Genomic DNA, 13,637 nt, shown 5'->3' on the forward strand with positions numbered 1-13,637 from the left:
TAATCCATGTAATAAAGTGAAAAATATTCTACATGGGCATATTTTCTGCAATGTTCCCAGTGTGTTTGGGGGTATTCAAATTGCCGTCAAGCTTTCAAGTCCCTGTCATATCTGAAGCCTGTGCTTGGAGCTGTGGTGATACGAAGATCTGCATCAAGTTCTTTGACTGAGTACCTCATGTCTTAACCACCTAGGGGTCCATCTGTCAGCGTGTCTGTTTGCCTTCCCACCTACCTTGCAATTTGTAAACATTAACATGTTGGGGCTTAAATACATAAATAAATGTGTGTTAGATGATGACTATACAACTAATTGTTCATACTAAGTACACAAATTATAAACACATATATGAGAAAATATAACCAGTGTATAAATATATACACATACACAGAACTGGTCAAAAAAATCATTATTCTTGGAGAAACTTGATTGCTTACTCAACACGATGGGGTGGAAGTTCCTCATCTTTTTTATCATCTTCTTTTTCTCTAGGATCTTTTAAAACAAAATCAACTAAAAAAAATTGAAAAGTTCTGATAAGTAACCTCACAGTAATAACAGTTTGTTCCCAAGTAATTGCAAAATTAATTCCTTTAAAAGTGTTTAAGACTTTTAGCAACATGAGCACATTGTGCATTTATGAACACAAGAAAATGTTAAAAATTTGATGAGAAAGTCTCTAGTCGTCTGTGTCTTTGACAATATATGTACCCTTTCTTAACAATGTCCTTATTCTTTCATTTGAAAATAATTGCTTTTGAGATTAATCTTCCTTTATAGCTGTTCCACCAAAAGTAGTTCTTGTTGAACTGAAGGTCAGCAGCACAGACTAGCAGATTTTTCCCCTTCACTAAGGAAAGATACACATTGCTTTCTTGTTCTCTTAAATTACTTAAGAGTGTAAAACAATCTTGTTATGAAGTCAGTCAAGTGAGCTACTTTTGTTTCTGTGGTCTTTAATTCAGTTAATTTTCTTGCCTTTCTTTGAATATGATCTTTCTAAAATGCAAATACATTATTACCTCTCTGCTTAAAATCCGTCAGTGGCTCTCCCTTACCTTCACACGCTTAAGGCAAATAAGACCCTTAATGTTCTGTCCCCTTCCTCAAATGCACCCTCCACTTTAGCCATCAGAACAGCTTGCAAACCTGGAAGAGCCTTTCATGCATGTCTGCCATCATTCACGCCATTTTCTAGGCCATGCATGTTCCCTAGTACATGTTCATCCTTTACAAGTCAGTTCAGGTGCTCCTGGGTCCTGCCCTAAGAAGTCAAGCATGACTTCTTTTCCCTTAGAACATATTCTCTCTTTCTCTTCTCATTGCACTTGCTACTCTGCTGTATAATTTACTGATTTGTCCATGCCCTCTTTACACCATGAACTCTTTGGGAGCAAGGAATTGGTTCTTTAAGTTACTAAGACACTCAATAGGAGTCTAAAATGGAATGAATGCCCTCCTCCTCGAAGGGTACCCAGAAAACTCCAAAGCACTATGATTTCTCCAACTTTGAATATAGCATCAATTATACCAGGCTTACTATCACAACCAATTGGAGAACTTTTTTAAAAGCATAGATTTAGAAGACCTGCCTCAAGAGATTTTAATTCAGATAGGTCCAGAAATGAGTATTTTTAAAATTATTCTGATGATTAGTCAGTCTTAGAGTCTATTGGTCTATACACAAGTCAGCAAAGTTTTATGTAAAGGGCAAGATTGCAAGTATTTTCAACTTTGTGAGCCACAAAATCTCTATCACAACTACTCAACAATCTCTTACAGCTCAAAAGCAGCTATAGACAATATGTAAATGAATGTATAGGCTGTGTTCCAATAAAACTTTATTAACAACAATGGGCAGTGGGCCAGGTTGGGCCTGCGAGCCGTAGTTTGCCAACCCTTGGTCCATAGCAATGATTCTGTAAATAATTACATTCTAGTTCATGATATCAGTAATATTAACATTCTCTAATTAATATTCTCTAATTTTCTTCAGTTAGGTCTGTTGAGGAGATATATCCCTAAAAATAAAGACTGCTTTTAAAACTGTTTGCTATACTTTATTAATGAAATTTGCCTGAGATGTTAAGCAATAACAGTAACACGAGAAACAGCATAACTCATACAATAAATAATTTCAAGTATAGGTGTTAACTTTAAATTTTTAAAAATTTATCTTTAGAAAGACACATTCAAATAAGAAAGCAAAGAGAAATACTGATTTACCTATGGATTTTTTTACACTGAGAAGATAATCTTCTCTCATTTCATCAGATAATACAAGTATGCTGTTAGTGAGGACTTTCAGATGTTGAGGGACTAAATTCAATACATGCTCCAGCCAAGAATCTTCCATTGGGGCTACGTGGTCCGTATCAATTCCATGATGGATATAATAGTAATATCTCTACACAAAGGAGATGGAGAAACAGAGATGGGTTTAGTATGTAAGCATTTACCAAAAATAAAACTACTGAGCAAAATTAAAATAACAAAGTATTTACAAATCATATAAATTTATTTTGTTCAATTCATGTTGGCATTACTGGAGAGCTCCAAAAATTTAAAAACTTTCATGAAAATTAAAGCTCTTAATTTATAAATCCACTCTAAAACATAAAGTTACATTATCAAATATATGATGCACTAAATAGAACCCATGTGGAAGTAGAATTTTGTGTTCTATAAAGGTGTGAAAATCTGGTATGTTAGTTTTTGTCCTTTGCAATTATAAGCAGATTTTAAAAGCTATAACTGAATCAGTATCCCTATACAGTAATCTCAGAAATATTATACAACAAGATTTAGGAAATTTCCAACTGGCCTATTAATATTCCATACCATAATTTGTAGATGTTGTTAGATATGTGCACAAAAAATTTAAGACATGATAGTACTTCTCTAACAATGGACATTTAACTTCACAGTATTTTCACAAGTGTTAACATGTCATTTATTAGAAAAAAATTTAAACATTAAAATACTTTCAAATTGGAGTTCCTGCTATGGCACAGCAGATTAAGGATCTGGTGTTGCCACAGGTGCAGCATAGATCAAAGCTATGGCTTGGATTCAGTCCCTAGCCTGGGAACTTATATATACTGGGAGAGCCAAAAAACAAAAAATTAAAATTAAAAAATGCTTTCAAATTAGCAATGCTAAAGTCCTTGCTATTTATTTTTTTAAAAATATATATTTGGGGAGTTCCTATTATGGCTCAGCCGGTTACAAACCCAACTAGTATCCATGAGGATGCAGGTTTGGTCCCTGGCCTCATTCAGTGGGTTAAGGATATGGCGTTGCCGTGAGCTATGTTGTAGGTCTCAGACATGGTTCAGATCCTGCATTGCTGTGGCTGTAGTGAAGGCCAGAAGCTGCAGCTCCAATTAGACACCTTGCCCGAGAACTTCCATATGACATAGGTGCAGCCCTAAAAGCAATACATACACACATACATAAAAAAATTCTATATTTGAAATATTTGAAGAATTACTTTTTCTTAAGTTAATATATTTTGTAAGGTATATATTATAAAATTAAGACAATTTCTCCTAAAACAACAAAGACATGTAAGAGCTACACATGACTCTGGCTAGCTTTAACATAGGTACAGGTAGAGTGAGCATTTTCTGACTGTGGTCTTAGGTGACAAGAGGGAGAATGATTTCCTCCATTAATCCAATAGAGCAATTTTATACAACTTCATATTTGCTGCTACAACCACACAGTTCCCTAAGGAAGGAGCACAGAATAATCTCAAAAGTATAAAAGCATCTTCAAGTGCTTCCTTTACTTTGCATTATACTGACAAAAGAAATTGCTCATTACCAAGACGTCCTTCTCTATCACAGAAGAGGTCATTTTTGGAAGTGTGCTTTCATCAGAAGTAGCTGAGTCTAAGACAGCATCTTGTTGCCTAAAAAAATGATAAACACACTATTCAAATATGTATAAAGGGCAGTTAGAACATAAATCAATGGATATAAAAATATCAGATTGTCTTCCATAAAATCCTAAGGAAAAATGCATTGTTAAACATTTAAACAATAGTAAACAAATTTATTTGTTAACTTATTCCTCCCAGAATACTTCCTCTTTATTCACAGAAGTGATTTGAAGGATTTAATTCAAAGGGCACATCCTTTTTGATGGGCTTTATTCAATCTTCTTCACTGCTCTGAAATCAAGCTTTCTTTTTTTCTTGGATCTTATAAGAATATTCTTGAATTATTTGTAACGCATGTATGGTTATTTATAAATATGAGGTTTAAAAGAGCAGCGATGAGAAAGCCTTTAAATGTAGTTTTGCCAAAGATACAGATACATTCTTCAAAAGACCACTTCTTGGACTTCTAGAGACACATGTTAAACATTAGCAACAAGTGACATAGAAGCTCGTAGGCACCCATGTATTTATTACTGGCTATCTGTTCATATAATACTATTTTATTTATAGCTATAATTCAATTCAAAACCTCTACCAGACATGAGCCACGTTATGTGACTTTCTCTTGGGCTGCAATGTGTAGAAAGTCATAGATCACATCTTCAGAAAAATCCAGTTGTTCTGAGATAGTTTTAACCTCTTTATCAGTGAAGGTCTAGTGCTCTAGACACAACTTCATCTGGGATAGATACAAGTGAGTGATGCTGTGTAATAAAATACTTCTTCCCACTAACTGTCCAGTGAGTGGGAACTGGAGGGTTATGGAACATCTGTATGAGAGAGAATATGAAGTAGGTACCTCAGAATGGAACTTCTGAATTATTTCGTCTTTTGCAAATCCAGGCATCCAATATTTTGTGAACTTCGCACTTACTCTTTGGACCAGAGAAAACAGTTAAGGCCATGTTTCAGTTTATGTAAGTACCTAGTAGGTACTCAGGAAACATTTATCAAGTGAGGGAATAAGAGTATGAAGGGAGTGGTGGGAGATGTTCAAGATTTTCTGTGATTGGAAAGAGAAGGGTTAACTACAAAACCTATCTCCCTATTTTGGTGATTGCACAGTAGAAAGGTACAAATGACAGGAACATACCTCAGGAATCAGGATGTCTGGGTTCAGATTCAGCCACTGTAAAAGTATATGATCCTAATAACTGGGTTCTCGTTAATTTTTTTTAATGGCAGAAATGCTTATTTAATCTACCTGGCAAAACCCTGAGACTCAAACTTCATCCTCTGTGTGAATAACTCGGGCCTAGAAGGAAGCAGCAAGGTCAGGGTAGGTGAGGAGGAAGATGTCGGGGCCCGTCAGAGAGGCTGCAGAAGTTCTTGCAGCCAGAATGAAGATCCTTTCAGCTCTAAAACTCTACGATGACCATTTTGTGGCCACAGGCAAAGATGTTCTTCATTGGGAACAATAACAGAAGATTTTTATCAATCACTCGGTCAGACTCTAGATAGTTTCACATATGTTATCTCTAATTCTCACACTTATTGTTATGAGACAACGACATAATTATCCCTATTGCACAGATGAAGCAACAATGTCAGAAAGATTAAATGACTTTATCATGTCCTTAATTAATACTAAAACAAGGATTTGTCTATCCATATGTGCTTCCAAACTGCCGTGCTTTTTCAAACAAACAACATTCCATGCAGATACAAAACAATCAACGCTGGAGACACCTTACCTAGTTCAAGGGAAAATATGATGTACTTTGTCTTTCAAAAATGGAAGAATCATATTGATATTGTTCTCTATTAAATCATTACAGATTTTTGGTTCAAGGTGGTAACATAAACATCCCTTTTTTTCAAGCTTCCCTGTGAAAATAGTAATTAAGTGATTTTAACCCATGATTGTGAATCAACTAGTGGGTCATCAGCTGAGGAGATATTTCAACAAATTTTTGGAACATGAAAAAATGACAGGGAAGCTGAAACAGCTGAAAACACCACAGCCCATAACTCATGCAAGAAGTAAACCAATCTTCCCAGAAGACCTGTATGTATCTGCGATCTCACAGTCAGCAGGTACCAAGGGAGGAAAGGAGTAGGAAGGCTGAAAGCAAGGAAGTTCTCTGAATGACTTAATGCCAGCAAGTTAGACAACTTCAATGAAAAGAATACTTTCTCGAAAGACAAAAAAAGTGCCAAACATAACTCAAGAAGAAATAGAAACTATGAATAAAGCTTTATCAAGTAAACTAATTGAGTAAGTAATAATCTTTCCACAAAGAAAAGCTCAGGTCCAGATGGCCTCACTAATAAATTCTATCAAACACAAGGAAGAAATACTACCAATTCTACACAAATTCTTTCAGAAAACAGAGGAGGGAGAAACACTTCCCAACTCATTTTATGAGGCCAGTAGTGCCCCGATACTAAAGCCAGCCAAAGACATCCCAGGATTAGTACAGGGAATTATATCCAGTCTCTTGGGATAAACTATGGTGGAAGTTTACAAAAGAAAAATAATCTGGGAGTTCCCGTAGTGGCACAGTGGTTAACGAATCTGACTAGGAACCATGACGTTGCGGGTTCGGTCCCTGCCCTTGCTCAGTGGGTTGACGATCCGGCATTGCCCTGAGCTGTGGTGTAGGTTGCAGACGCGGCTCGGATCCCGCGTTGCTGTGGCTCTGGCGCAGGCCAGTGGCTACAGCTCTGGTTCTACCCCTAGCCTGGGAACCTCCACATGCCACGGGAGTGGCCCAAAGAAATAGCAAAAAGACAAAAAAAAAAAAAAAAAAAAAAGAGAGAATCTGGAATGGATGGGTAATGGGATCCTACTGTACAGCACAAGGAAATTCATGTGATTGGGCCACTTCGTTGTACAACAGAGCTTGATGAAACACTGTAAATCAACTATACTTAGCTAATAATAGAAGAGAAAAAATGTATATATATGTATGACTGAGTCATTCTGCTGTACAGCAGAAATTGGCACAACATTGTAAATCAACTATACTCTAATAAAAAATTAGAAAAGTACAGACCCACATCATTCAGTAATATGGACTTGAAGATCCTTAAAAGTAACAAATCCAGCAACATATAGAAAGGATTATACATAATGACTAAATGGGAGGGATGCAAATTTTCTTTAACATTGCTAAAGTAACAATTTAGGAGTTCCCGTTGTGGCGCAGTGGTTAACAAATCCGACTAGGAACCATGAGGTTGTGGGTTCGATCCCTGGCCTTGCTCAGTGGGTTAAAGATCTGGCATTGCTGTGAGTTGTGGTGTAGGTTGCAGGCGCGGCTCCGCTTCCGCGTTGCTGTGTCTATGGCGTAGGCCGGCGGCTATGGCTCCAATTCGACCCCTAGCCTGGGAACCTCCATATGCTGCGGAAGCGGCTCAAGAAAAGGCAAAAAGACCAAAAAAAAAAAAAAAAAAAAAAAGAATTTAGACTGAAAATAAATGAGTAAAATTCTAAAAAAAAAAAAAGAAAAAAGAAAATTTAAACATAATTTGCTTTAATTGAAAAGCAATTAATATAATATATCAAAAGAGGACAAAAATCAAATTATCTCAATGGACATCAAAAAAGCATTTAACAAAAATTCAGCATCCATTTATGATAAAACGTCTCATCAAACTAGGATAAGAAGGTAACTTCCTTAATCTAATAAAGAGTATTTAGAAAACCTACTACTAACATCCTACATAAATGTGAAAGACCCAATGCTTTTCCTCTAAGACTGGAAATTTCACTGTCAGCAATTCTACTCAGCAATGTACTGAAGGACCAAACAAGCGCAAAATGGAAAAAGAAATGAAAAGCATCTAAATTGAAATAAAAACATAAAACTATGCTTGCAGATAACATGACTGAAACATAGGAAATTTTAAGGAATCTTAGAATCCAGAACCTCCAGAACTAGTAAGCAAGTTTAGTAAGGTCTTAGGATATAAAATTAACAAGCAAAAACCGGTTGATTTTTCTATAACTGGTAAAGAGCAATCAGAAAATGAAATTAAATAATTTTACTTACCTCAAAAAGAAAAATGAAAATTTTTAAAGTCTAAAACTTGTACATTAAAAATATAAGGTGCTCCTAAGAGCAATTAAAAAAAATCTAAGTTAATGGAGAGAAATAACATGTTCATGGACTGAAGGGCTGAAATTATTTAAGTGGCAATTCTTTCAAAATTGAGCTATAGACTTAATGTATCACCTATTGCATCTCAGTAAGCGTTTTTCTTATGCAGAAACTGACACGCTAATCTTAAAATGTATATGGAAACACAAGACTTAGAATAGCCAAAACAATTTTGAAAAACAATAATAAATGTTGTGGACTTATATGCCCCAATTAAACTTTCTATAAAGCTACAGTGATCAAGATAACATAATTATTATGTAAATATAGATTATTATGTAAATATAGATCAATGGAACAGAAATAGAACACTATGTAGAGTGAAATGATTTTCTACAGAGATGCCAAGGTAGTTCAATGAGAACTGTCTTTGCAACAAATGACGGTGAATATTTGGATATCTATAGGCAAAAAAACAAGCCTCACACCACAGACATATCATTGACATAAATCATAAAACTCGAGCCAAGCTGAAATTTCTAAGAAAACATAGAGAAAGCATTTATGCTCTTGTGATAAGAAAAGGTTCTTAGACATGACTCCAAAAGCATGAACAATAAAAAAAGTTGATAAATTGTTTCATCGAAATTTAAAACTTTTGCTTTTCAAAAAAATACCATTAAGGAAATTGAAAAATCAGCCATAGAGTAGGAGGAAATATTTGCAAAAGATATTTATGATAAAGGACTTACATAGAAAATAAAGAACTCTTACAATGCAATAAGACAAAAAACAACCCAATAAAAGGGATGGGCAAAAGATTTAAATAGACACTTCCACTTCCACAAAGAAATTATGTGAACGCCAAACAACTACAAAAAAGATGCCCACGATTATTAGTCATTAGGGACATATAAATTAAAGCCATGATAAGATACAGCACACTGAATGGCTAGAAGAGCAAAAGACAATGTGGACAAGAATGTGGAAAAACCAGAAACTTGTCTATACATTGCTTGTGGGGATGTAAAATGGTACTATGATTTGAAAAACAGTTTAGGAATGTCTTAAAAATTTAAACATACACCTACTACACAACCCAGAATTTCTATAACTAGGTAACTACCAAGGAGAAATGAAAGCCTATGTCTACAAAAAGACGTGCATGCAAAGCTCACAGTAGCATCATTCATAATAGCCCTGGCCAAGAAACAATAAACAAGATGAATGGATTTCAAAAACATATATACTATATGATTCTGTTTATATCAAACTTTAGAAAAAATGAAGCCATAGAGACAGAAAGCAGATCAATGATTGCCTGGGGCACCCACAGTAGAGAGGATTAATTGAAATGGGCCTAGGAAATTTTGTGGATGACAGAAGTATTCTAAAACTAGATTTTGGTAAAGTTGTGCAACTGAAGAGATTTACTAAAATTCAGGAGTTCCCACCATGGCTCAGCAGTAATGAACGTGACTAGTATCCATGGGCTTGTGGGTTCAATTCCTGGCCTTGGTCAGTGGGTTAAGGATTTGGAGTGGCTGTGAGCTGTGGTGTAGGTCACAGACATGGGTCATTTCCCATGTTGCTGTGGCTGTGGTGTAGGCCGGTGGCTACAGCTCTGATTAGACCCCTAGCCTGGGTACTTCCATATGCTGCAGATGTAGCCCTAAAAAGACAAAAAAAAAAAAAAAAAAAAGATTAAAATTCATTCAATTGTACATTTAATGTGGATGGATTTAAAGCTATGTAAATTATCTCAATAAAGTTAGTTGTGTTTCTTAAAGCCTAGGTAGAAAGCTTTGAAAATAAAAAGCTAAAAAAAGAAAAAGGAAAAGACAAGCTGACAGTACACACACACACACACTGCAAAGTAATAACAAAGCAACATAGGCTTCTCATAAAAAATAATACATGTCTTCATGTGGCTGTAGATAATGACACTGCAGTGCATTACTGAAATCTGCTACGAGAGAACTTAAGCTTCTCTTTTTTTATTATTATTAAAGTATAGTTGATTTACCATCATGTGCCAATAGAATTTAAGGTTCTTAACAACAAAAAAGGTAAATGTGTGAGGTGATGGGTGTGTTAATTTGATGGTAGAAATCCTTTCACGATGTATATTAAATAATCACATTGTACCCTTTAAATATATTACAACTGTCAATAAAGCTGGATAAAATGGTTAATATTTTTCAATCTGATATCTTTCAGATTTAAAAGGAAAAAACTATTATCCTTTAACTTTGTAGCCAGCATAGTCATTAATTCAAGAGTAAGGGCAAAATAGTAGAGACTTTTAGTAGAGATGAAAGTCTCAAGTTTACTCTCCACACATCCTCACTGAAAGAACTACTTAGCGATGGAACTTCAGCAAAATAGAAAATGAACACAGAAGCGAAGAATGGAATGCAAAGAACAATTTTCTAGGAAATAGGAAAACATGTTAGTAAATCTATGTAAGTGTTAACTTAAAAAAAAGAGTATAAGGAATTTAAGGACCTAGTAGAACTAAAGTATTACAGAAGTATTGGAAGGAATAAATAATGATCATATGAAAAATGCAAAGGAAAGTTCAGAGCCAAGGTAAGCATCCCAAGGTCCTTTCATGTTACTCATGGGGAAGATAAATCAAATGAATTTTAAACTTTAAAAAATATAAATTACAATCTATGGCTATAAATGCAAGGCTAGCCACTAAAGGAATAAAAATATGTGTGACAGCGTTTAAGCCAACAAGAATAAAGGGAGAAGATATAAAATTTAATTCAACAGAAAGCATAAAAAAGAAAAAATAAATAAGCAAAGGCAACATATGGTAAATAGAAAACACAAAATAAATTGTTGGAAGTTAAGCCCACATGTGTAAAAATATCAACTATAAAAAGAGATTAAACATGCTATTGAAATATAAAAGGTCTGAGATTGAGTTTTAATTAGTCCATCCATGTTGTGTTTATTAAAGGCATAACTAAAAAGTGGCATAAATGGTTTAAAAAGAAACTTCTCTTTCTTATAGCACAGCAGCAAAGACAATCTGAAAAACTCCCCAGTTTCATTCTATAAATACTGGATAATATGTCTCAGAGCTCCTTTGAACACAAAGCTGAGCTTGCAAGAGAAAGGGGAAATACTCAGGAGAGAAAAAATGGAATGATAAGGCAGAGCAACAGCAAACCCCTCAAGCTACACCTGCCATTGTGGGGCAGAGCCTTGGCCTTTAAGGCCCAGTTAGGTCAGGACATGATTCTGCAGATCAGAGTGAAATGGAAAATTCAAATCCAAACGTGCATGAAGATGAAACCCAAGATGGGCTTTTATCTGCAACCACAGGAAGACCAAACATGACAGGCTCAGGAAAGTTGTGTCAAGATCATCTGTCCTGGCCAGAATACTGGGGAGAGAAAAAGTTGCTTCTAATGATTTGTAAACAGAGGCCTTCTCACCCATGGCTTGGGGTGTTGATTTTACAGTTTTGCAGTCTGGGAGTGTTTAATTAAAGAAAGTGACGGAAGTGAACCAAGCTGGTCATGTCTAGCAGTGCCTGGCCAAAGCAACTCAAATCCTCTTGCAGAGGCAAATACACAGATCTAACTGCACAGAATCTTCACAAATCAAGATGCGCATCTGGCCAGTAAGATATCATGTGGGCAGAGTAAAACGGGGCTTTGTGGGTGAGTGACTTACTGAATTCTGTTTACAGATGGCAGTGAGTGTGCCTTGGGAGTCACAACAAAAGAAAGAGACTACTGAGCAACTAGCACCACGCTGTGAAAAAAACAAGCAAAGAGGAACTGGCAACTTGCTTTTGCACTGCCTTCCATAAAGAGATCTGCAGCTCAGACTGGGCAAGCCCTGCCCTATTCACATGGCTGATCATTTCACCTTTCATACCCAAGAAAGCCCTTAATGCCAGGAAAGTGTTCACATTACCTGAGTAGACAAGATGGGGGTAAAACTGCCCCCAAGTGTTCTACCACTACCATGCCTACAACCAGCACTCCTAGACACTCCACTCTCAACCAATATCAAGTATTAACATTTGCACCTGATGGAAAAAATTTTCACGTATTGAGGTAGTGGAAAGTCATTCTGGCTTATAGATGATTTGGCTTGAACTTCATACTAACCAGAACTGTCTTGAAAGGCATGTCTTATGGCCTTTCAAACATACATTATACATCTGTTTTAACCATTAAAGGAAATACTGCCTTTAAAAATCTAAATGGAGTAACTGTGGTTCAGGCATTTGAAATGGAGCCAGGGGGCCATTGTCGATGTGGTTTCAGATGTGTTACAGTATCCCTGAGAACCTGAATTTTCTGAACTGCACCAGCATCCAGGACACCACCAGGTGAGCTCAAAACAGTATTCGTCAGCAGCTGCTAGCTTCTATCTTATGGTCTTAAGTCTCCCCTTGTAACTATCCAACCATTTTGGACCCCAATTAATCCTTATTTAACAAGCACACTTCCTCTCACCAGAATCAATTATAATCCTTGATAAACAACTCCTTTTTTTTTTTTTTTTTGTCTTTTTGCTATTTCTTGGGCTGCTCCCGTGGCATATGGAGACTCCCAGGCTAGGGATGGAATCGGAACTGTAGCCACCGGCCTACACCAGAGCCACAGCAACTCGGGATCCGAGCCGCGTTTGCAACCTACACCACAGCTCAAGGCAACGCTGGATCCTTAACCCGCTGAGCAAGGCCAGGGATTGAACCCGCAACCTCATGGTTCCTGTCGGATTTGTCAACCACTGAGCCATGACGGGAACTCCAACAACTCTTGAAACTAACTGTTAACCTTGCCTTTAGAGCCTCCCCCATTTTGTAGTTCAGTGGAACACAATTCAAGTGCTTCTTTAACCTGTCTCCCCCAGACTATAGCCTTTAGTTTGGCTCAAATAAAACTCTTTCCTATTCCTACGATAGATTTTTTTTCTTTTTAGGACCACACTCATGGCATGTTGAAGTTTCTGGGCTAGGGATCGACTCAGAGCTGTAGCTCCTGGCCTACACCACAGCCACAGCAACATTGGATTCAAGTTGCATCTATGACCTATGTATGCCACAGCTCACAGCAACACCAGATCCTTAAGCCACTGAGCGAGACTAGGGATCAAATCCACATCCTCATGGATACTAGTCAAGTTCTTAACCCACTCAGCCACAACAAGAACTCCTATTAGAGATATTTTTATTATTTCCATCAACATACCTTTTCAGCTCATGATATTTAAAAGTGAGACACCTTAATAGAGTTAAACTCAATTTTTCATTTATTTATACCCTGACTTCATTCCAACAAGGCTTTCAGGTATCCTTAAAGGTATGTAGAATTCTTATGCTTTTAGATTAAAAGTTCCAGCAAGGGTAACACACACTGGTTAGCATATAAAACTTACATAATAACATTAACAAGAGTGCTTCTAAAGTTCTCTCGTCCTTTATGTGGAGATTTGCTCTTTGTTTTGGAAGTAGAAGGTCCAGCTTGACTCTCATCAGTTTGATCGGCTAATTTGCCCTTTTTTCCAAAGTATTGTATGTATTCAGCTGGAATTTTAAGAAAGCAAAACTAAGTCATCTAATAAATGAGCTAAACGATTTATGTGGTTAGAATAAAATGCTAAAGCACTTT

General features: G+C 36.3%; 1 protein-coding gene across 1 annotated transcript in view; it reads right to left on the reverse strand.

Annotated features, from left to right (window-relative positions):
* The window catches only part of DNAH7 (dynein axonemal heavy chain 7), a 265,071-nt gene that overhangs the window by 224,687 nt on the left and 26,747 nt on the right, over positions 1-13,637 (reverse strand). Inside the window, 4 exon segments of the mRNA XM_021075816.1 lie at positions 438-513; positions 2,227-2,407; positions 3,829-3,916; positions 13,405-13,552. Of these exon segments, the coding sequence (XP_020931475.1) occupies positions 438-513; positions 2,227-2,407; positions 3,829-3,916; positions 13,405-13,552 (493 nt within the window).

This window comes from Sus scrofa, chromosome 15 (genome assembly GCF_000003025.6).
Source record: "Sus scrofa isolate TJ Tabasco breed Duroc chromosome 15, Sscrofa11.1, whole genome shotgun sequence".
NCBI classification, from domain to species: Eukaryota; Metazoa; Chordata; class Mammalia; order Artiodactyla; family Suidae; genus Sus; species Sus scrofa.